The 25,567-nt window shown below is 35.9% G+C and overlaps 1 protein-coding gene across 10 annotated transcripts in view; it reads left to right on the top strand.

Moving 5' to 3' along the window:
- The window catches only part of TFDP2 (transcription factor Dp-2), a 180,239-nt gene that overhangs the window by 110,597 nt on the left and 44,075 nt on the right, over positions 1 to 25,567 (top strand). For 9 of the 10 annotated variants that reach the window (XM_074312942.2, XM_019747143.3, XM_019747137.3 and 6 more), the window contains 5 exons: positions 2,672 to 2,793; positions 4,235 to 4,282; positions 16,162 to 16,324; positions 20,302 to 20,448; positions 23,591 to 23,659. In XM_074312942.2, coding sequence (XP_074169043.1) covers positions 2,672 to 2,793; positions 4,235 to 4,282; positions 16,162 to 16,324; positions 20,302 to 20,448; positions 23,591 to 23,659 — 549 coding nt within the window. The remainder of the gene's footprint in view (positions 1 to 2,671; positions 2,794 to 4,234; positions 4,283 to 16,161; positions 16,325 to 20,301; positions 20,449 to 23,590; positions 23,660 to 25,567) is intronic. The other variant, XM_019747140.3, reaches the window with a different exon arrangement.

The following is a 25,567-nucleotide window of genomic DNA, read 5'->3' as shown; positions in this document are numbered from 1 at the left end:
TATCTTACTGTAGATGGCAGTAGTACATAAGATTTATTGATTGAGGGCAGAAAAATCTCTAGAATGAGACTTAATTGCTACATGATTTTCATAGCCTAACAGTAATCTATTGTCAAAAAAAACCACATGATTACATTTAAATTAAGATTTTTTTTTTAAGCAGGGAGGACTGAAATTTAAAATAAGTGTTCATTTTCCTTATCAGATCAACTGAATATTCGAAGTAATTACCTCTAATAACCTCTCATTTTAATTTGGGATTTTACAATTGAGCTTCAGCTTTATAAAGCACGTCAGACTTATCACCTATATAATTTTCCTGTGTTCAGTAGTTGATTAGGTTCTGGTGACTTTCCTTTGGTTTTGTTTCTTAAGAATCACTATCATTGTCCTAGTTTAGGAACTCATTGCATCTCACATGAACTTCTGAACTTGTCTTTCCAATTCAAGTCTGTCATCTCTCCAGTTTGTTCATTCAGGAAATGTTTATTAAGGACTTACTATGTAACCCTGTGCTAAGAGAAGGGAACAGCCTATATTGCTAATCACCCTCAGATCAGAAAAGATTATCAGCTGAAAATCTGACATAGAACAAGAAAAAATAAACTAAAACATAATTCATTTCCAAAGTCATCTCAATACTGTTAACCATTTTTTTCCCTATGTCCAGTTTCCTTCCCTTCCTCCTTTCTTTTTCTTTTTGTCTCCAAAGCTCTTTAAATCAGGTAAAACGGAGCCTGTAGGCTACTAATAAAAGACATAGAAAAAGAACTCATTAGTAATAAATACTGCACAAATAATGCAGTCTGTTTCAAGGGTAAGTTGAAACATTTAGAATTACTTTGTGGAGACTCCTGTTCTAGGATAGAGTAGATCAGAGACTAATCACATATTCAGATTTTCCTTTCTTAAGCTGTCACACGCAAGTCACCATCATAGAGCACATTTGAACGTGTGATGTAGTCATCGTGAAAAGTATGCTTTTGATATTGTAGAGTCTTTTCTTACTGCATTTTATGTAATCCTGTCGATGAACAAAGAAGCCACACTTTTCTTCATCATTTTTAACCTTAGGTCTTCTGTTTCAGTTCAGTAAGTATTTATTGCGCCTTTCTTATGAGCACTGTGCTAGGTCCTGCAAACATTCTCTCTGTCCTTAAAGATCTTGCTTTGAAATGGAGGTAGGAGGTGAGATGGGGTGCACGGAAGGGTCCAAACACATTGTCTAGTGTTCCTGTTTTCACATGAAACAAGCTTCCGAATGCCTTGTTTAAAAGTCCTTGGCATATTGTAGAAAATCAGAATTCTACAGACATCTATCTGTCCGTGTTTGTTTGTTGTTTGAACTATGGAATTAACTTATTAAAATGATTTGCTAGGCATTTGTATATAGTAATATCTCCCTAGCTCCAGATTGGCATAATGCCAAACACAAACAGAAGATAAAGTTCTTAAGTATTTAATAAATGAATAAATGTTGACTAGACTTTAGTAAGTCTGAACTGAGCTTGGAATGCAAATGAATCCTTCCCTTTGGTTCATTATGGAGCAGGTTAGCAACTGACTTAATGACAGCTTCGCCACTGGCTGCAGAAATAGGTTTCATTCAGGGAGACAAAAATTAATTAGCATTTTGACCTTCATAAGACAGTAGAAATAGAGCTATTTCTTTTGTTTTGAGAGCCGTCATTTAAAAAGTATACATTCCCGTAGATGCTTTTCTCTTACTTGGGACTTAAAACCTTACTATTATGGAAAATTGTGAAAGTCTACAAAAATAGAACCCCTGTGTGCCCAGCAACCCCATCAACAATTATCCACATCGGAATAATCTTGTTTCATTAATACCCCCATTCACTGGACCATGCATGCTCTTATTTTTTTGATGAAAATACTTTTAAAGATATTACTAGAATACTAAATTGTTTTTGTATTAATTATTATAAACAGTTTTGGGGGGAAAATGTTCTATTTATCAGTGAAAATTATAAGACCTGGAAACACATACCAAGGAACTTTTTTTAAAAGTCCATATCCTTAGTTCCATTAATTCCTTTTCTGGAGTCTATCCTTACAAAATAGAAATTAAGGCTAAGATCATTGTACAAAAATGTTTATCACAATGTTGTTTATAATATTGAATATCCATATATATGTCACAGGGAATAATAAATTCACGTGATGGAATGTTTCACTGTTCTTAAAATGTCTTGGATGAATATTTAATGACATGAGGAAATGCTCTTAAAAAAAGATAAGATAAAATTGCATCTGTATAGTAATCTAAATTGTATAATGTCTTTGCATATATTTTGGACTGTGAAGATCTGATTTGCTATTACCCCAGTTCTGGTGAATCAAGCTTGACTGGAATTAAGTTCTGTAATTTCAAAGAAAGCTTTTCATTTTTCTGATTTTTAAAACATTGTCAGTTGCCAACTTAATCCTTCTAAATTGCTGTTTGCTTGCTGCAACCTGCATTATGACTGCTTTAAGATCCTAGGATGTAAATGAATCAAAGGTATTGCTTACATTTTAGATGATTAATATTAAGTGCATTTTAAGCAATAAGGTTTCCTCCTCGTATGTAGGTTAGCAATCAACTTTATTTTGTGTCTGTAGGCTTTTCTTAATAACTAAAGATATTCTTTTCTTTGTCCTAACTTTACAGATTATAAGCACACCACAGAGACTAACCAGTTCAGGAAGTGTTCTGATTGGGAGTCCGTATACCCCTGCACCAGCAATGGTTACTCAGACACACATAGCAGAAGCTACTGGCTGGGTCCCAGGGTAAGAGTGTTGTTACAAGTTACCATTTTTAAAACTTTTTTAAGTTCTGACCTTTTTTTCTCACGATCTTGTCTTCTGTTCTTGTTTTATGTTAGTCTAGCTCCTTAAAAACTAATGTGTTTCCTTTAAAATCACCTATTTTATTTCACTTCATATCTTAGATATAAACCATTCATGGAGCAACTATTTTAAAATAGAGAAAAACAGTATAAAAACTTGCACCTGAATCTTCTGACTTTTTTGAACTCTGAAAGAGAACTATTTTTTATGATTCTGACATTTAGCTGCTTTGGAGATATCAAAACTCTTATTTTATATTGTTTTAACAAACATAAGAAAAGAGTTATATATTGTTGGCTATACTCAGAATTTCCCCTATGGATTCTTATTTCCTTAAAAACCAGAAAAGGAACCAGCAAAAAGAGGTCAAATCTATTAAAATTTTCATTGAGTTGTCCCTTGATTCTTTTAAAACACTGGGCTATTAAATCAGTATCCGTTCCATTACACATTTGCCACTTTTAGTATCAAACCTCCCCATATTTCATATTTGCCTGTAAAATACCCTTGCCCAACCTTTCTCCACTGCTTTAACATCTTATCTTTCCATAAAAGAAAAATAAAATAGTGAAATTAATGACTCAAAACTTCATTCTGTCACTTTAGAAGTTATTTAAATTGTGGTGTACTGAACTGCTAGTTCTGTCTTTGACTTACAACTGTGAGTTCTAGCAAGCAGACAGTAAATCTTGGGTAAGTAAGCATCTCCTTGCTTCAAGGATATTAAATGAATTAATGAAATAATCTCGGCAAAGTGTTTTAAGCGGTATACATATTCATATACATACACAATGCACACATGTATGTAAACTTAGAAACACAAGAGTTTCATGTGTGTATACATTCTTTTCCATTATCAAATGAGGTGAAATGATAGCATCACCTGTAATTCCATGGCCTTTATTCACTCCCTATGAGCACTGTCATGCAGACGTGAAAGTTCCCGTGGATTTCTGCGTAGCCTTGGGAGATTATAACATGAAAGCCAAGCCAATGCCACTGGTGTTGGCTCACTTTGGAGATGACCAGGGTTTTGATATTTTCAGCTCTAGCTGAGCTTTCTATTGGGGGTGGTAATGATTGCCTAGTGTTTTTATAGTCAGTCATTCCAGAGTAAATAAAACTTTTCTGTGCCTTCCCCTTTATAAATCTGCAATATTTTCCTCCCTAATGATTCATTGGGCAAATTTCAAATTATGTTGTTGTGATTTCTCGGTCCTTTTATAAAATTTAAGTTTTTGGGTTTTTTTATGGGCGTATCTTATATTTGTCCATTTTTGTGTAGGTTGTATTCATTGTGGAATTAAACTTATAATACCTTATTTGTGAAATAAAGTTGTTTATATATGTATTCTTTTTATGCTATCTTTTTTGTTTTTAGTGATAGAAAACGGGCTAGAGAATTCATAGACACTGATTTTTCAGAAAGGTGAGTAGTATAAGTGTAAGTATTTTGTTTGGGAGATGCTACTATTTGGTGCCCAGACTCTACTCTAGTTGAAGTTAGTAAGATACTTTTCTTCACATAACTTTAACTTTATTGAGTTTTTACCATTATTTCATGCTACACTGAATATTCTGCTTCACTTATCATTATATAAATTTGTCATATCTATATGGTTTCAAAAGAAATTATCCTGTGAGTAGATTGGCTATCAGTAGTATGTCATTTAACCCCCTCCCTCCTTTTGGGAGATGAAATGTTCTACCAAAGTGAATGCTCCACATTACCTCAATATGCCCAAACTTTTTAAAGACAAGTTTTATTGGACACATTTAAAGATCATAGTAAATTCTCACTTCTTTCTTAAATAATATATCGAGTATAATATAACCTTTTCTTAGACTGTTAGAAAAGTATTTCTCAATTTTCATTGTGTATCATGATCACCTGTGGTCTGTTGAAAAAAATATAAATGCCTACCTGCCAAGTGAGAAACTTCAGGATTAAAAACTATCACTTTATAGTCATTATTTGGACTTAAGTTCAATAGTCCATGCAAGCAACTATACTAGGTACTATAATATATTAACGTTTCACAGATAAAGTAGGACACATAGCCTTCGGGTCAATGGAATTCTGTAAGATTGGTACTATTTTAAGTAAAACTTTGCCAGTTATGCTTTTTAATTTTTATTTTTGATTCTAAGATTTTGTAATTCCTTTTTTCAATGATGGTGTTTCTCCTTTGATCAGTTTTCAGTGTAATAGTTTTCTGTCTTTCATTTTTTAGTTCATAATCTCTGAGTTGTTGTGCACTGAGAAACTAGATGGTCAGTTGTGTTAAAATTTCAGTCTAAAATAAACATGAATAGGCTCTGAGTAGGACCTCGGGACTACATATGAAAAATGTGTTTTCTTCCATTGACAATGGCTCTGCTTTAGTTCCTTGGTGGCCTTTGTTGCTTGCTTTTGGTTCTAAACTATTTTAAACACATAAAATCATGTCTGAGGAACTGCTGTATCATGTAGAAATCTATGGTGAAATGTTCTTTTCTTTCTAATGGAAATTCCTCTTTCCAACTCATACTGTTCTTTCTTTGTATTTACCCTTGGAAAGGGTAGCGGTGCAAGTTCTTACAGACGTATTTAGCAATGTTTATGGCCTTAAAATAGAACTATTCATTAGTTATGATTGGTGGCATCTATGTACTGCAAACAGTATAAGAAACAAGGTTCTCTTTACGCTCCCCTTCATAAGAGAGAGACCGCTCAAGATCACATGTAAAAGTGCTAGATTAAAATTGCTGGTATATCCATTGTCTCAACTTTCCCTTTCTGCATCTGGTTCAGTGGCTTTTTTCCCCCCTAGTGCTTTTTATTATTCTCTTTTTATTTTTTAATATAACTTTGATGTAAAGAATTCCATCCCCCCCCAAACCACAAAGATTAATTACTACATGAGGTTTTTATTGTTGTTCTTACAAGTGTTTATTTTCCTCTAATTTTATTATGATTTTCTGGTAATGCCGTGAAAAGTCTTTGGTTCCCTTCTCCCAAGTGTTCAACTTAAAAAAGCCAGCTCTCAACCACAGACTGATCTTTTTTTTTTTTTTTAATTAAAATCTATTGGGATGACAATAGTCAACAAAACTACATAGGTTTCAAGTGCACAATTCTGTAATACATCATCTATATATTGCATTATGTGTTCCCCACCCAGAGTCAGTTTTCCTTCCATCACCATATATATTTAACCCCTTTTACCCTCTTCTGCCACCCCTCTCCCCCCTTACCCTCTGGTCACTACTAAACTGTTTTCTGTGTCTATGAGTTTTTGTTTCTTTGTTTGTCTTGTTCCTTTGTTGCCTTCAGATTTATATCCCATATATCAGTGAAGTCATATGGTTCTTGACTTTTTCAAACTAATCATTATCTCTTCAATGTCTTGTATGTTGATTTAGTATCATATGTAAGTATTTATATTAGTCTTCCTCAAGGATTTATACATCAATATATGTGGATATATACAAACTTTTTATTTCATCTTACCAGATGACAGTATAACTTTAAGTATGTTTTACTCAGCTGTTCTTTGGTCAAGGTCATTTGCAAGAGCAAGGTGGTTTCTGAAGAAATCTTGTTTGGTGGGTGAAGGATCCTTTAAGAGATTCTCATTAGTTTTTCCCCTGTATTCTGGTGCACTGTACTTTTCAAAGAGCTTGCAGAAGGAGCTGTGAAAATTCCTTTCTGGTTTTGCCTGGGGTTTTTGATTCTGAAATTTGTTCACTTTCTCTTTTCACTTTTGGAGAGAATCTGATGGTGTCTTCTAAATAAATGCATCTCTTTCTTCCAAATAGGTCTCCTTTTTGCTTTGGGCCCTCTATCGGGGGAAGATGGTCCTGGGTGCCCTACAGGTGATGGTGGCAGCCTCTGTGTGGTTTTCTTTATTCCTGTCCTAAATAATTGAGATTTAGCACAATGGTGTTTCAGTCTTCCTTTATGCTCCTGTAATCTTAGTATTTTTTTTCTGTTGGAATTCAGTTAAAACTTTATAAAAAATTAATATAATCTAAATCATAATAAGCTACTAATCAAAACCAGCATAGTTAATTAATATCTGTACTGCTTCAATGATGTTTATGAAGTTCATTTTACAAATATTTTTAATATCTTTTAAGGGTTGCTGTGTTTTACGCATGAGAGAATAATAAGATCAAAAAGTCTCTGCCCTTAAAGAGCTGATATTGGGGGTTGGGAGACAATAAACAAATGAGATAATTTTAAACTGTGGTAGTTGGTAGGCAAAAAAATAAGAAGTGTGGTTTGTGGATTATTGGAAGGATGCTGCCTGTCTTAGAGAAGGCCTCTCTCAGGAGATGACGTTTGAATGCAAAGAAGTCAGGCATGTAAGTAGCCTGGTGAGGTGGGGGAGCCAGGGAGTCTAGGCAGAGGCACTGGCAAATGCAGAGCTCCTAAATGAGAAACCAGGTTGATGTTTTTGGGGACGCACAGTGGTCAGTGGCCTGGAGACAGTGAGAAAGGCAGAGTGATATGAGATGAGGGTGGAGAGGTCGGCAGGAATCAGAGGCCTGGCAAGTCATGGTAGGGAATCTGGGTTTTATTTTAAGGATTTTTACCAGGGAAATGACATGATCTGATTTACACTGGCTGCTGAAGGGGACAAATACAGAAGTAGGAAGTCAGTTAGAAAGCTATTGCAGGGGGCAGTGGCATGGCACTGAAGATGAGGGAAAAAGAATTTTGGAGGTAGAACCAACAGGATTTATTGATAGGTTGAATGAAGGACAGGGGGAAATAAAGGATGGCTCTTGTTTTGTTTCTGCATTGACAGCTGGGTAAATATTGATGCCATTTACATTTACTGTAGTTAGGAGTAGGTTTGGGGAGGGATTGAGTTTTGTTTTAGACATTTGAAGTTCAAGAAGTTTATTAGTTATCTAAGTGATGATACCAGTAGTGTATATAAGGATTTCATGAGCATGTAAATGGTCACAGGCCTGGATAACATAACCCACGGACGGGGAGAGGAGAGGCTCATGAGGGATAAACATTGATTTCCCATTTCAGATTGCTCCCCACCCCACACACACATACACAATGGATACATATAGGAAAGTGAGGTTGGGGAGGTTAAGTTTCTAAATTATTTTTATCAAATAAAATTATTTTGCTGATATAAACATTCTGGTTGACTCATTTTAATGAGAAATAGTTTTTATTACATATTATATATAATCCCTTATTTGAATGGAATACATTTATTACAACTTATACCTGGGTTTTATACTACAAATTTTAGTTTTATATTACTTATATAAATAAAAATATTATTAGGAAAATATAAAAAGATAGTGGTTGTGGATTCTCGTTAAGTGCCTGGAAAGATAAATATTTTTTCTTTTATTCTTTGGGCACCATTCTTTTGAATTTCGGGGCACAAAAGCACTTGAAATGAAATTATTCTGAAAATGTAACGTGCTTTTCAAACTATACTATATTAGTAGTTTTATTTTCTTGGTTTTGATTTCTCAGTTTGGTTTTATTTGGTAAAGAATGCTTCCTACTGATTCTTAATTTGATTTATGGACTAATAGATGCCATAGTGTTTACATCCTATGGCCAAATTTGATGTTATTTAGAAAGAGGATCTTGGTGTTTCAAAGAGCTCAAGTTCTAAAAAAGTGTGAAAACTCTATTTATTTAAGATTTAGATAAGAAGATTCCCATTTAAGATAATGAACTGAACATCTTTATACCCCCAACCCCTTAAATCCTATTGACATTTTCATGTAAACAATAATAAAAGGAAATAAATCTCTAAAAGTGCTGTAGAAAGTAGTAGAGATACAGATTTTTCCTAATGGAAGATGAAAGCTAGTGTGATTATAAGGAAGGACCAGTGAAAAGAAACCCCATCCCAAAATATGCATAGGAGAAGTAGAATGGGAGATGGAAGCCATTCTCCTCTGCACTGACATGGAGAGGCTCCATGCTTAGAGCTGACAAATATGAAAAACAAGGATGAGTCAATGGCGGATGTAATGAGGGCAACAAAGCGAAGACTATCCAAGGAGCACCTGGGCCAGCTGAACTTGCCCAGTCCTCCAAACCCCTTGTACCTCCCATCCCATCTCTAAACACATGAAAATTACACCAAAGACAGTTCCCCAGGCTGAAACTTGGAACATTGATCTCAAGGAAATAGGACTCCCTGCCTTGTTGAGTTTGTGACTGGCTTCTTTCATTTAGCATATTTTCAAAGATCATCCATGTTGGGCATATATTCGTACTTCATTCCTTTTCATTGCTGAATAATATTCCATTATATGGATATACCACATTTTCTCTGGTCATTAATGATGCACATTTGGGTTCCTACTTTTTGGCTATTATGAGTAGTACTGCTTGTGAACAAGTTTGTATACGAGGTCGGACAATTAAGTTCGTGAACTCATCCTATTAGAAAAAGTGCTACATACCTCATGGCATGGATATCACTACGGTCACTTCCGAAGTGACCCTTGGGAAGCTATGCACCAACGCCAGTGCCTAGTCCACCCTTCAAAGCAAGTTTGGAACTCTTTCTGAAATGGCCATCAGAGCTGTCATTGTATTACCCTTGATGTCCTGAATGTCATCAAAGTGTCTTCCTTTTAATATTTCCTTTATCTGCGGGTAAAGAAAGAAGTCATTAGGGGCCATATCAGGTGAGTGGGAAGGGTGTTCCGATACAGTTATTTGTTTACTGGCTAAAAACTCTCTCACAGACAGTGCCGTGGGAGCTGGTGCATTGTTGTGATGCAAAAGCCATGAATTGTTGGCGAAAAGTTCAGGTCATCTAATTTTTTCATGCAGCCTTTTCAGCACTTCCAAATAGTGAACTTGGTTAACTATTTGTCCAGTTGGTACAAATTTATAATGAATAATCCCTCTGATATCAAAGAAGGTTAGCAACAGTGTTGCAACAAGTTCACGAACTTAATTATCAGACCTCATATCAATATTATACCTAAGAAAATTTACAATAATTCTTTAATATCAAGTATCTAGTAACTATTGAAAATTTATAGTTTTTAAATGTTTTGTTTTAATTTTTTTGTAAAATAAAATACAGATACAGAAAATCATCGAAAAGCAAATGTATGACTAATGAATCCTGTAAGGTAAACATTCTTGTAACCATCACCAAATCAAGAAGTTTCAGAACCCCAGAAGGCCCTTCCTTGTGCCCCATCTGAATCACAATCCTCTCTCTTTGCTATAAATAACTATTTTCCTGATATTTATAGTAATCACTTCCTTGCATGTTTAAATAGTTTTATCGCTTAAATGTGCATCCTTTGGCACCACATTTTAATCTTGCCCATTAAAAAAAAAAGGCGATCTCTTTTATATATATAGATTTCCCCTCTGTCTCATTATTTTCTTTATACTTTAATTGGTAAAGAAACTAGGTTATTTGACCTATAGTCTTTCCCACAGTCTAGATTTTGCTGATTGCATGCTCAATGCATCTCACCATATTCCTCTGTTCTCTGTATTTAATGTAGTTTGTCCATAAGATTCAGAGGCTTTATCAGACTAATGTCCGATCCTTTGGCAAGAAAATAGATAGTGGTGTGTTCTTCCTTTAAGAGGCAAATAAGTTTGGTTATCTCCCTTTTTATGATGTAAACACCACTGATGCTTAATGCTTGTCTCTATTCATTTTGGGTTGCAACTAGTGTTCTAATTCTATCCTTTCCTTTTCATTTACTACTGGGGCTACTTTTATATAAAGAATTTCCCCCTTCTACTATTTGTTTACCTAGAGGTATACAGTTCATACAGGAAAGCGGAATAAATGCTTGATTCCTTCCCAATAAATTTATTGACCAATTTTCAAATTTGACCAATGGTCAAATTTATTGACCATTTTGATGAATTTGTTTCTGTCTTCCTCCAAAGGTGAGCAAGTCTTCCCTTTTAAAAACATCATTGTGAATTGATAAATTTAAACATTTGATGGGTTTCATACATAGCAATTATTATCACTGTTGAAGCTTAAATTGTCCCATCTTTGGCCAGTAGGAGCCTCTTCTAGTTGATTCTTAAGTCCTTTTGATATGACCCTAGTCATCTTTGATAGCTTCTTTGTTATCTGGTATTAACAAGATGTTCCAAATTCATCTTGTATATTTCCTGTCCTATACCTGGAATCAGCCATTTCTCTGAGAAGGGCTGTTTTTTTGTTTTGTTTTGTTTTTTTGGGAGAATTATATGTCAAGCTCCATTTGGGGGCTAGAATACTCATTGTTGCTAGATTGATCATGTGTTCTAGTTCTTTAAATGAACAGAACTAAGATACAAACACAAAGGTATAATACTTCCTAAGTTCGTATTGACACTTCCACTTCAAACCATAACTAAACCTCTTCTTCTCCATTACATCTCAGTCCCCTTTCTTCCACACTGATCCTGATTTTTAAGGACATCAGGGATGAAAGAGATGATAGAATTAGCGTATCTGGTCATGACTTTATCCCATATTACATTGCTCAACAGTCCCAAATAATACTAATACTACCATTCATGTGATTGCTGAAAATATTAAAAATTTATTTTTGCATATGCGGTCTTCATTCTCTTCTCATTTTTTAATAGTCACACTTTAGTCACAGTGTTGGAGCATATATCCATTTATATACTATACTCTCTCCCACTTAGCCCTCATTTAGTCTCATTTACAGGGAACTATATGTGTAACACTCACCAGTCCTTATGTCACTGTCTCTCTAGTCTTTTGATTGTCTGAAGCTTGTTCTACAGAGGTTTCTTCAGGAAGAGCTCGTGGGAATAGTAATCCCTAAGTTTGTGCTTTTTATAGTCCGTTTTGCTGACTATAAAAATCCTTGGCTCATTCTTTCAGTTTCTTAAATACACTTGTTTTATTCTGGCATAACACCTTGCTGTTGAAAAACCTGATACTCTTTTCTTCTAGATGACTAAAAGATTCTTTTCTTTGAAGTCCAGCAATTTGACTAGAATGTTTTGGTATTTGTCATTCTGGGTTGATAATATTCTCTTTTTTCTCTTATTTTATGATCATTTTCTTGCATTAATAGCATTTATTATTTATTCTATTCCCTTACTTTGACTTTCTTCTTCCGATACCCTTCTTGTCAGTACATTCTTTGCCTACCTTCAATGTTTGTCATTTTCTTTTGAATATCAGTTGTGAGTCATACAGACTAGATTGTTGCAACCTCTGTGGTGCTTTCTGCCGGCCCCTTGCACTCAGCTGGTGTTGAAGAGGGTAAACTTCTCATTTCCACTGCTGTGCTTTCCAGTAAATTCTTGTTGGCTATTTTGGAATTATCTTGTTCTGAGCTCCATTAAATGCAGCCCCATTGAGTATTTCTCTTTCTGCCCCATACAGACACTACTGTGTAGGCCTTTTGGCCGCTGATAGCTTGTATTGTGGGGTTTGTTGACAATACCTTGTCATCTAGTTTTGTTGTAAGTGTTATCACAGGGTTTTGGTTTTGCTATCTAATTGCTCTGTTTTTATCTGGGAATTTGGAGAGTTTTAAAACTATGCTGCTGTATTGCAATATTCCCAGACTCCCCCATAACTAGGGTGTGTGTATGTGTATGGTTTTAATCAGGATTTAAATAGTAAATTGATGTCTTTTACAATCAGTAAATTTCCCCTCTGTATCTATCCCTCTCCCTCTCTCCTTTTACCCCGTACAGTTTATTAGTCGAAGAAACCACATTATGTGTCCTGAAGAGAAATCCTAAATATTTTGTTTATTGCATCCCCATAGTGTAGTTTAGCGTGTTCTTCTGACCTCAGTATTTCCTGTACACTGGTGGTAGTTGGATCTGGAGTCCTGATCAGATTCAGGTTCCATGATAAAGTTGTATGTTTTAAAAAACCAAAAGCAAAAAATACTGTATGGAACAGCTCAAAAAGAACAAAGAATAGAGCAACAGAAGCACTGGAGTGAAAAATTCATTTTGAAAAGTTGACTTTGAAGAATAGACAAATCCATAGAAACAGAAATAGTGGTTGCTAGGGGCTGGGGGCACAGGGAATGAGAAGTGACCGCCAGTGGGCCCAAGGTTTCTTTTTAGGGTGAAAATAATCAGATTGTGGTGATGGTTGCTTAACTCTTCATAAACCTGAATTGTATACTTTAAAAAGATGAAGTTTATGGTATGTGAATTATATTTCAGTAGAGCTATTATCTTAAAAAAGAACTTTGAATTTGAAAAGGAAGGGGGATACCTAATTCTTTGAGGCTGGTAGGAAGGAGGTTGGCCTGGGTACAGATGCTGACAAGTTTGTAAATGATTCTCTCCCATAAGCTGTAGACTTACGTATTCAATTATCTATTGAATACATCTATTTGGATGTTCCGTAGGCATGTCAAACTCAAACATCATTGCTGCCCAGTAGACATGTAATGCAAGTCACATGTAATGTTTAATTCTCTAAATGCCAATTTAAAAAGTAAAAACAAATGTGAAATTAATTTTTATATCTTTAATTAATCCAGTATGGCTAAAATACTATTTCAACATTTAATTAATACAAAAATTATTCATAAGGTGTATTTTACATTCATTTCTAATCCAACTCTTTGAAATTCAGTGTGTATTTTACATTTACAGCATATCTCAATTGACATTCCCCACATTTCAAGCGCTCAGTAGCTGCGTGTGGGTTATACTAAGGTATTGGACAGGTGCAGTGCAGTGCAGATGAAGAGGTTTAAAATGGAACTCATGAACTTGTTCCTAGCTCCTTGATCTCAAAATGACCCTTCTTCCTAAGGGCCGTTCTCCCCTATTTCCCTCTTCTTTACCATCTATATCAATCAATCACTCAGTTCTGATTTTTATCTTTAAAATTCTGTAAATCCATCTCTTCTTACTCAACCTGACCAATTGCCCCAATTTCGGAATTTACCATATCTTGCCTGGGCTACTACAGTAGCCTCTCACCTGGTCTTCCTGTCTCAGCTTTTGCTTCCCCCTCCCCCAATAGATCCGTCTTCTACTTAGCAGCCAGAATCTCTTAACTGAAAATCACACCATGCCACTCCCCCACTTAATACCATTTAGTGGTGTTACAGTATTTCAGTAATAGTCTGTGACCACAATGAGTGCACAGATGATTCTTTGGGAATGTGGGAAAAGCAAAATAGATATGTGTCCTTATCTCATTCTTTTGAAAAGTGCTTTGTGTCTGTTTCTTTGTGTATGTCTTACAGTAGAACACATAAATAATTTACAAATGAATGTAATTACACTGATGGAATGTGATAAAGCCTAGGTTCCTTTGCATGGCAGGGAAGGCTCTGGCCCTTTGTTTGCCTTTCTGCCTCATTTTTTGCCTTGTACTTTATAGTCTGGTAATACTGCGCTGTTCGTTAACGAGTCTCTTAACATTTACCATCTGCTTAGTCTTCACGTGTTTACTGCAGCTGCTGCTGCCTTGCCTGAGTGTCCTTCCTACCTTCCTTCACTTGACCCCTTCTTTTGTTGGTGGCGTGGTGGTAAGAACCCTTAACATGAGACCTATCCTCATTGTCCCTGTAACAATGATTTGTGAATGTATATTATTGTTACTAGGCATTGTGTTGTACGGCAGAGCTTACAACTTAACTCTAGAACTTAACTCATCTTGCATAACGGCAACTTTATACCCCTTGAATCACAACTCCCCGTTTCCCCTTTCCCTCCAGCCCCCAGCAAGCACCGTTTTACTCTCTGCTTCTATGAGTTTATTTTAGATACCTCATATAAGTGGAATCATGCAGTATTTGCCCTTCTGTGACTGACTTATTTCACTCAGCATAATGTCCTCCAGGTTTATCTGTGTTGTCCCATATGGCAGGATTTGATTCTTTGTAAAGGCTGAATAATACTCCACTGTGTGTATGTACAACCTTTTCTTTATTCATTTATCCATCAATGGACAGTTAGGTTGTTTCCGTATCTTGGCTATTGTGAATAATGCTGCAATAAGCACGGGAGTGCATATGTCTCTTCGAGATCCTGATTTCAGTTCTTTTGGCTATGCACCCAGAAATGGGATTACTGGATTATTTTATTTTAAATTTTTTGAGGAACCTCCATATTTTTTTCTGTAGCAGCTGTACCATCTTACATTCCCACCAATAGTGTACAAGGGTGTTAATTTCTCCAAATCCTCACCAACACTTTTTTTTTTTTAACAATATTCATCCTAACAGGTGTGAGATAATACCTCATTGTGATTTTGATTTGCGTTTCTCTGATGATTAGTGACATTGAGCATCTTTTCTTGTGTTTATTAGCCATTTGTATGTTTTCTTTGGAGAAATGTCTATTTGTGTCCTTTGCCCATTTTTTAATTGGGTTATTTGGGTTTTTTTGTTTGCTTTTTTGGTTTTGTTTTTGCTATTGAGTTGTAGGAATTTCTTAGATATTTTGGATATTAACCGCTTATCAGATAAAATAAATGGTTTGCAAATATTTTCTCCCATTACATAGGTTTCCTTTGCATTTTGTTGATTATTTTCACTTGACTCTGACTCTTACTCCCGCAAGTCTTCCTCCGTCAGGCTGGGCTAGATGCCTCTCTGCCTGTTTCCCATGAATATTGTGAATAACTCCAACTTGACATTTAACTGTTATACTGGAATTATTTGTGTTATATGTCTGTGTTGTCTCTCTCCCATCCCCTGAGGGAAAGATTTTGCTTCAGTTGTCATTTTTGTACTGCTAATCACTAATACAGTTCTTGGCAGATAGTTGGGACTCAACTATTAGTAGAACTAAACTGAACCCCTGAAAATTATAATGATTAAGTTATCAAAGTTGAGGTCTAGGCATTAACCAAACTTAAAATAATTGAAGACTTAAATCATTATTAATACTGAATAGATAGAATACTGATAACTTCTGTTTCAAAATTGAGTAGATAAATTTAGGTGAAAAAGAACTGTAGTATACATAGAATACAAAAAGATAAGTGTTGACCAGTATATAACCTTGACCAGGGCAGAGTTTTTGTTCTTATCATGGATTTATTCCCAGTGTGTAGAACAGTGCCTGGCACATAAGAGTAAGTAACTGGTCGGTAAATGCTTGTTGACTAAATGAATGGTACACATAAGGAAACACTATAGCTTCATAGTTTATTAGGCCTTTAAGGTAAAAATTAGGTTTAAAACATTTCCTCATCTCTAATTAAATTAAAATCTATGACTTGAAGCAAACATCAAATTACTATCTCACAGTATTTTATACTTTTGTAAAAAGTCTCTAAATAAGTATAATAGAGAATAAACATTTTTTTTCTCTTTTAGTAAAAGAAGCAAAAAAGGAGATAAAAATGGAAAAGGCTTGAGACATTTTTCAATGAAAGTGTGTGAGAAAGTTCAGCGGAAAGGTACAACATCATATAATGAAGTAGCTGATGAGCTGGTATCAGAGTTCACCAATTCAAATAACCATTTGGCAGCTGATTCGGTAGGTAGATCATGCACTTGACATTGACTGATAATTGATGTAACAGTGTACCTCTTTGGGTTTTCTGTGTGGGTGATTTAAAGACTCAGAGAAACTAGGGAATCCCTAACTCCTCCTTTACTTGGCGATTTCATATTGTTGGTTTGTTTTGTTTTGTTTTGGAAGGGATTCTTTTATCATTTATTTCAACATAAAGATGAACAAGTATTTTTAAAACACAATTTGGGAGGTTACCAAAGGAACATCCATTTTATATTTGAATGACTTTGTATATATTTCTGAATCTTTTAGTGTTTCTTCTATATCTAAGTCAATAAGAAAATGTTATTTTATTTTTGACTGAAACAAATAACACATGAATGTATTTATAAAAAATTCATTTGTACCGAAATAGTGTATAATAAAATATCTCTCTTCTACCACAGACCCTACCTACTCTACGTTCACCAAAGGCAATATTCACTATTACCAGATTCTTGAGTATCATTACAGAAATTCTTTAGGCATACATATAATAAATTTGATTTCCTTTTTTTGTGTGTGTTTCTCTCTTCATCCACCTCCCCCCCCCCACTCAGGTGCAAGCCGTTGTTCCTCAGGCTAGTTGTGTAGGACACAGCTCCCTGGCCCGTGCTGGTATTATGAGCCTTGCATTCCCCCCAGCTAGGCAGTCGGTCGCTGGTCGTCGGTTGTCATCTCCTGGCAGCTCTAGCCGACTGCCGGCCACTCATGCTGGCCACTGGCTGCTCATGGCAGCACACGGTAGCCCGCGGCAGCTCACGCCGACCTCTGGCTGCTCCCAGCAGCCCAGCTCCAGGGAGAGCTGCTGTTCACAATCATAGCTGTAGAGGGCGCTGCTCACTGGCCCATGTGGAAATGGAACCAACGACCTCAGCGTTAGGAGCAGGGCACTCCAGCCACCTGAACCACTGGGCTGGCCCTGATTTTCTTTTTTTTAAAACACCAATGTGATTATGCTTCGCATGCTGCATTCTTAATTTTATTTTCTTTACAATATATCTTGGACATTCTTTATTAGCACATAAAAATCATCCATTGTTTTTCAATTAATATAAAATTACATACACAGGGAGGGAAATGTACATGTCCTAAGTGTACAATTAAATTATTTTTTTCCCTTATTTATTGTGGAATGATTTACATACTATAAGACGTATTTATTTCAAGTGTAAAATTTGGTGAGTTTTGACAGTTGTGTGAACCTATGGAATCACCAGTATAATCAAGATACAGAACATTTTCGTCACTCCCAAAAGGTTCTTCCAGCCTTTTGTAATCCCTTCTTTTCCCTCTCTTACTGTCTCCAGGCAACTGCTGATCAGCTTTTTGTTGTTGTTTGCTTTTACCATCTTTGCAGTGTCAATTAGTAGTGTTATACTGGCTTTACAAAATGAATTTAGAGGCTTTCTTTTCATCTTTTTCTTTACTCCATTGCAGGTTTAATAGCGTTGGATATCTCTTTCTGTTCCCTGAAATTTTATAGAAATCACCTGTAATACGGTGTAGGCCTGGTGATTTGGTAAAGGGTAAAGCTTAGACAGCTTTCTCCATTCCTTCTTTGGTCTGTTTAGTCTGTTTAGAATTTCTGTTTCCCTTACAATCAATTTGGTATTTTATGCTTTGTCAGAAAATCCTCCATTTCATTCATGTTCTCAAAATTATTTGTAGTTATTTTTCTCAGAGAACCATCTCTTGGATTTGTTTGTATTGATTTCCTGTTTTGCAGTTAATTTCTGTTTTTATCCTTATTTATTGTAATATTCTCTTTCCCGGAGTTACTTTTGTTATTTTTGTACCTTATAGACTATGATGTATATTTTATTTACTTTTATTATTTTTGTTCAGTAATGAAAGTCTTTTATGACTGTGGCTTTTCCTCTTGTGCACTGCTTTGGATCCCGTTGATTCTGATATAATGTTATTCTTTAGATATTCTGTAACTTTGGTTTTAATTTCCTCTTTGACCTAAGAATTACATTTGAAAGAGTTATTATAGTTCCAGGTGATCGGGATTTTTGTTGTTATGAATTTTTACCTTTATTACCTATGATCAGAGATTATGAGTCAAACTGTTTCTATTTTTTTGGATTGCTTTGAGTTTTTCTTTGTGAGCCATTATATGGCCTTTTTTCTTTTTTTAATATTCTCTGGGCACTTGAAAAAAAGGTATATGGCATTCTGATTCTGAGTGAAAGCCAGAGTTCTCAAAATGGCCTGCAAGACCACATGTGACTTGGCCCACCATTACTTCTCTGATTTCATCTCCTGTACACTCCCTCAGTTACTTCACGTTTCATGAATATGCCAGATACGCTCCTAATCAGGCTACTGCACGTGCTGTTTCCTTTGCCTGGAACACTCTTTGCTAGGGATCCATGTGGTTTCTCTTTCCCCTCCATCTAATTTTCACTCAAATGTCATGACAATAAAGCATTTCTTCAAAGCACTTTTCAACATCTAACATACATGTTTACTAAACCACCCTACTTCCACCTCTAAATATAAACCAGAGTTAGTTTTTTTACTGTTTATTCACTGCTGTTATTTTTCTGATAATTTGGAAGGTTTATAATCTGTAGTTCTTTCATTGTTTATAACTTCAAGTAACTTCAATATTTTGTTTCTTGAGTTGTCACCTGTAGACCAGTATCTGTTGCTTATAGAGGGAAAAAGAAATTAATATGTTACATTTACTGCCATCTCCCATCTTTCCCCTCTATCACAGGATTTGGATTGAATATGTAAGTGGTAGTTGTTAAAAGAATATTATTATAGTTGTTTTTATGACTTTAAATAAATACCAGGGGTGCCAAAAAAATGTATACGCATGACTTGTATTCATCTTTTATCTATACATATTGAGTATTACAATTTTAATATAGTTTCTTCCTTTCTTAAAATGTGTATACATTTTTTTGGCACCCTCTGTATATTGTACCGAAAGGTCTATTATTCCTTAGTTCATCTGTTTTGAATATTTCATCTGCTTTGAATCCATATCCCTTCCAATATCAAAGAGGAGGTAATCAGCAGACCTCCTTTGTTACCTCCTCCTAATATTTGTTGTTGTATTATCTTTTCTATAGTGTCAGGATTTCTGATATTTGCATTCAGTTCCATAACTTAATCTCCCTTTTAAGTTTAGTTCTACATTTAAATGGGTTTAGTGTTCTCCACCACTCTTTATTATCATGATACTTGATTGATTGGATTTTGTTCTTAGGAACTACCCATCCTCAATAAGACAAAGGGCTTTTTCCACAATGTTAAGGTAACACTTTCCTTCAGTGAGAAACTCTTGATACAAAAGGAAAAAAAAAAAAAAGAAGCAGCTGACCTAAACCGTGTGCTTTAGTGATCTATGTGATGACATTTTGGTGCAAGTTCCCTGTTTTTATTGTAGACTAGTAATGGCGGATCAGCACTAGTCCATGACCACATTTGGAGACACTGTTCACCTAGAGCTTAAAAACATGCATCCTTGACTTTTCAAAGTCTAATATTTTTCCAGACAATGCAAAGCCTTAGGTTATTTTAACTCCATTACCCCTTCCTGGTATATCTATACTATTGTCGTCATGTATATTAGTTCTATATATATTCTAGACTCCACAAGACATTGTTTTATACAGTGAGTATTAATTGAGATTACCCTACATAGTTACCTTCCAAGCTCCCATCTTAGATCATTTTTCTTCTCCCTGAAGAAGGATGTTTAGTATTTTTTAAATTTAGATCTGTTGGTAACATAATCTTTATTTTTTAGAGTGTTTCATGTTTTAGATTATTTGAAAGTATCTTTATTTCATCTTTACATTTGAAGGATAGATTCACTGGCTATAAGATTCTTTCAGCACTTTGAAGGTATTATAATAATATTATTAATTAAATATTTTAATATCCTGGGAATATATCTTAACCCTTAAAATTTACCACTCAATAAAAATATTTTTTAGCAGGCTTATGACCAGAAGAACATTAGGAGAAGAGTTTATGATGCTTTAAATGTGCTAATGGCAATGAATATAATTTCAAAGGAAAAAAAAGAAATCAAGTGGATTGGCCTGCCTACCAATTCTGCTCAGGAATGTCAAAACCTGGAGGTAAGTGAGGAAAATGTGTTTATAAATAGTAGTTTGCTTTATTTTACATCAGAGGCATTTTAATTTAGAAATATAGTCACATAATATTAAAATATTCCCAATTGTTCATGTATGCTATGCCATTTGTTTTTTAAGACTTCTATTTTAGAACTTTAGAATTTTAGGACTGGAAGGAACATTAGAGAAGTATAGTCTCACTGATGTCCTGGTGAAAGTGAGGAACGTAGAAATTAAATGACTTGATTTTTACTATTTCTTAGAGAAGATCTTTATTTTATTCTAATTTAATTCTGAGCACTCAAATAATAAAGTTTTGGTGATTCATGTAATAGAAATGATATCTTATTTGATGTGATGCTTGCTGTGTGGACCAAAAAAAAGGATCTTGTGTTTAAACTTTTACCTTTGACTCTAGAATCAGTGGCAACAGAATAGTATTTCATTTGTATCTTTATCAGAATGGATAGAATATTCAGCAGTTACATGAATTTGGGGATAATGGGTGCAGAAACATTTTTTTTTTATTCTGTTAACTTTGATCATTATAGAAAATCTTCCCTAAATGAACATGTGCACTGGCATATTGTTTCCAAGTTGGTTTGACATAATTTTACTGTTGTGTCCATAAATTGAATAAAAACTGAGGTTAAATACAGCTTATGGAGATAAACATGGTTGATTTCATGTATTTCCCAGTCCCTTTTTACCCCCAAGAAATCAAAAATTATTTAGTGTCATTATACTTATGGATGGAGGGAGGAACCAGACATTCATCAGAAGTTATATAATAATGTTATTCATATGCTACATTGGAAATGTTCTCCTTTTCACCTTGATATTTGGGATTTGAGGATCATTTTAATTACCAGTAATATTAGGTTGATAACAAAGACTCAGTAAGCAAAAATCTATTAGCATCTATTACGTGCTTAAACAAAGATTATACAAGACAAAAATCTCTGACCCGAAAGAGTTTTCATTCTAATTGAGGGGAGGAGAAATGTAAAAGGAGTTACCAAAAATGTGATTACTACTATGAAAAAAGTATATAGAGGTTATCTGGGAAGAGACGGCTTTACCAAGAAAAACAATCTCTGAACTCAGTCTTAAGGGAAAGGAAGACTAAGTTTGCCATGTGGTTTAGGGTAGGGAGGGTCTTCCAAGCAGAGGCTGGGTGTATCAGCTGAGTCAGGCTAAGAAAGAATGCCCACAGCTGGGTGCGGCCAGAGTACCAGCAAGGAGAAAGGGGATAGATTTCTAAGTGCTAAGCAATTGGGACCTGATCCTATAAACAGTGGGAAGCTGTGGAAGAATTGTAAATGGGAGTGCTAATAGGATATGTTCTGCAAGGTCACACAGTAATGGGTTAGAAGTTGAACTGACAGGAAGATGAGGAGGGAAATTGAGGGGATGGACTGGAGACGGCCTGAGTTACCGCAGTGGTGCTGCGGTTGGAGACGTGTTTTGGAGGTAGAATCAGTATTTGGTCTGGTTGGGTGTGGGGCGTGAGGGGCACGTAGGGGCCTGGCCTGGCACAGCTTCAGATGCAGAGTGAAACTCCTGCCCCACCTTTGCAAATGTAGAAGGCCACACGATTTTGCAGCCAGTCTTAGGTAATTTAGGATTGAAGTGTAGTGATTAGAGGAACAATGAGAGGAAGCTCCTGGTGCAGACTAGAGCAGATGGGAAGCAAATAAGAAATACGCTCTTGTAGGAACAAGAAAAATGTCTTATTTGATATCACTGACTTTTGCCCAAAGAGACAGTGAGGAGCTCATTTACAAGGAAATTCAGACCCTAATACCTGTTTTCTAGATAGTTGTAAGAGTGAGGAAAACAATAGTTGTTCAAAGCTGGGAAATTTGTCCCATAAGCATGTTTCCTACTACAAGTAGAAGTTGTATATTGAATACGTAAGCTGGCTGTATTAGCAGCTATGCCCATTTACAAGTCAGCTAAAATTTAATATACCAATTTTACCTCTAAAATAAAATAACATAAAGAAGAAAAGGAAGAGAAAGAGAAATGTGGCATGGTTTAATTTCTCTTATCAGGGAAATGATACTTACACACGTGACACGGCAGTGACACAAGGTAGTATAGGATTCGAAGTTACTTCCTTATGCTCAAGGAAGCATTAAAGGGTCCTATGCACCGTCTGGACCGGGAGTGTTCGTACTGCCTGGGTTACTGGGGAAGGTGTTGCTAACGGGGACCAGCTTTTCCTGGGGCGTGGTGGGAGGGTTGACCCCATTGAGGCAGAATGACAAAGGAAGGACAGAGAGGTCAGAGTCACAGCAAGACGTACTGGGAGCAGTGGAAGGCAAGGTTTAGGTGTGTGGTGGGGCTGTGCAGGTTGGTTGAGTTTTTGACCAAACTGGTAATTACCTGTTTTCAATCATAATATTTGGTCATTGGTGATAGTTTAAGGAAAGACTGTTACTAGTGAGAGAGTAAATTGGTAAAACTTTTTTGGAGGAGATTTTGTCTCAGAAGCCCCAAATCCTGTTTGTATACCAATCAGCCATGTGATTCTAAAGGGGGAAGGAGGGGGGCAAATAAATGGAATGAATGAATGAAATTTAAAGTAAAAATAAGTCCGTTAAACTGAGATCTTACTTCATTTTGGGGATTGTGGGGAGTGAGGGTCTGTTAATATAGCACAGTAATAATAGTGGCTCTGCAACCAGATGGCTTAGGTTCTTGCCATGCATTAGCTATGTGACGTTGGGTCGTTACTGAACCCTCTGCCTCCATTTCCTTACATGCAAAGTGGATAAAGACTTATCTCATACATAGCGTCTTGTGAAGACGTGTGAAGATAATGAGTGTAAAATACTGAGTAAGTGTTCACTAAGTGTCAGCTCTTGCTCTGTTGGAACATGAGTAATAAATAGCACCGAGTACTACATACCAAGTACTCATTAAGCAGATGGATTTCGTTCCACAGTTCTGCTGTCTTGCCTGCTGCTAACCCCAACCCGCCGCCCAAAGAGGTGCAATTTGCCTTTATTGATGTTGGGAGTTAAAATGGGTTGCGTTTCTCTGAAGAAAACTGGATATCTCAGAATTGGGACCTGAAAATGAGGAATACTTTATTCTCTACATATGTTCATGTTATTTTGTAACCTATGTTTTAAAGATAGAGAAGCAGAGGCGGATAGAACGGATAAAGCAGAAGCGGGCCCAGCTGCAAGAACTTCTCCTGCAGGTAAAGATGCTGGAATGTTTTTCACTACCTCCCCTACCTGTATTCTGCGTCTCTGCTTACTTGCTTTTAGAGTCAGTGTTTTCTGCTTTGGGTGCCTTTGCGTAGTATTTGGTGGGACCACAGTCGGGCAACCTCCCCCATAGCCGAGCCCATTGCCATCCACGTGATCTGCCTTTAAGATGGTTCCATCTCTCACCATCATCAGGGCCCCACGGCAGCTCACCTACCCTATGTGTGTTTTATATTGTGCAATAGTTTACTTTTGACACTTATTCTTACTCTGAGCAGAAACTATTAGAAGTCTATTTTAGCCCTAGTTTGGAATACCACGAGTTAAGGCTAGTTAAAGTTTAGGCACGTTGAATAAAATAATCAAATCCTGTAATACTTATCTATAACTAACAGAATAACATGAAATGATTCAGTAAGCTTTGTAGAAATACCAAACCTTAAACCGCATTTCTATTTAAAAGAAAATTAAATTTTATAGTGTAATAAGGATCCCTGTATTCATACTTTTTTCAATAATTGCCTGGGATTTGGATGATTTTTAAAAATATAATAGAGCCTTTGTATAAAATTACGTAAGGTAAAATCACAGGGTAGGTGTACCTTTCTTTTCTACTTTTGGTAATTGTAGTTGGTATAAAAATTCACTTTGAGCCATACAGTGGGGCCGTTTTCAATCCAATGGAAAAAACTTTGTAATACAAATGAGAGAGTGTCTATGCTTTTGTTTTTATCAGCAAATTGTCTTTATTTGAAAAGCTTTCAGCCAATCATAAAATCAACTTTGATTTGAACAACTGTAAGTCATTTAATTTTTGGTATAATCCACTTTTCAGAAATAAAGATAGCAGTAGTTTACCAAATATTGTAGCAGGTTTTTTCCTAAAATACTTTGTCTAATGGACAGAATATGTTAAGTAGTCTTAAATATTCCAGATTTTTGTTTTTCTCTTTCTAGGTGCTTGTATTTGTTTTTTGTTTTCCTTTCACATTCACGTATAAATCAGAGGGGCAAAAGAAGACCCTTTAGCCTTTCCAGAGATTTGCGCCTAATCTGAGAAGGAAGTAGGGCCCGGGCAGAGGGCTAGTGGCAGGTAGAACAGACACTTTCTGAACTTAAGAAGCCCACGAGATGGTGTTCCATCCTGATTAGGCCCTTTCTTTTCTTTCTGCCTCCCTCCCTCTCCTTCCTTTCTTCCTTTCTTTCTTTCCTTTCTTTCTGTGTTCTATGTCTGCTTTTCACCCTGAACCCTGTGGGACCTACCTGAGGAGCTACCGCTGAAGGAAGCATTTTGTGTATTTTTCACATTAGATTTCCAAATAAGGTTTTGTTTGAAGAGAGTGTTCTGTAGCTTTAAAAAGGCTTTGAAAGCTGACAGTTTATTCCCACAGCTCCTCCCCGTAGAATCCTGCCTTTCTTATAGTCCTGGCCTGCCAGGCACTGGCCTCTAATTCCTACGCTGTCACCTTCTTCCCCTCGCTGCCTCTCTGTCGTCCCTGTCTCTGCACAATTAGCTGCAGTATTTCCCCGTCAACGCATGGTCCCTAAACCCCATGCAGGGCCTTCCTCAGATTTCCTCAAAAGTGTCATGGAACATTCTGGAGCTTGATTTTTGGTCTATGTTATTATAAAAATCTGTTTCTCAGGATGCCTGTAATAATCTGTTTATCAGAAAGAATGGTACAGAAAATCACCGTGTGTGTGTGTGTGTGTGTGTGTGTGTGTGTGTGAGACCTTCCCAGATTACAGAATTAAGTTGAATATTTTTGCCCCCTGCTTATCTTTATACAATTAACATTGTATTTTTTTTCTAAGGCTTAAATTTCTTTTCCTCTCAAACCAAATATCTGTAGAAGATTTCAAGCCAGGGGCAACCTAGCTATCAACGTTTATAAAAG

The sequence above is a fragment of the Rhinolophus sinicus genome, chromosome 5 (assembly GCF_057876585.1).
Source record: "Rhinolophus sinicus isolate RSI-liver-muscle chromosome 5, RSI-T2T, whole genome shotgun sequence".
Lineage (NCBI taxonomy): Eukaryota > Metazoa > Chordata > Mammalia > Chiroptera > Rhinolophidae > Rhinolophus > Rhinolophus sinicus.
The sequence above is the reverse complement of the archived record's forward strand: the minus strand, read 5'-3'. Positions and strand labels throughout refer to the sequence as shown.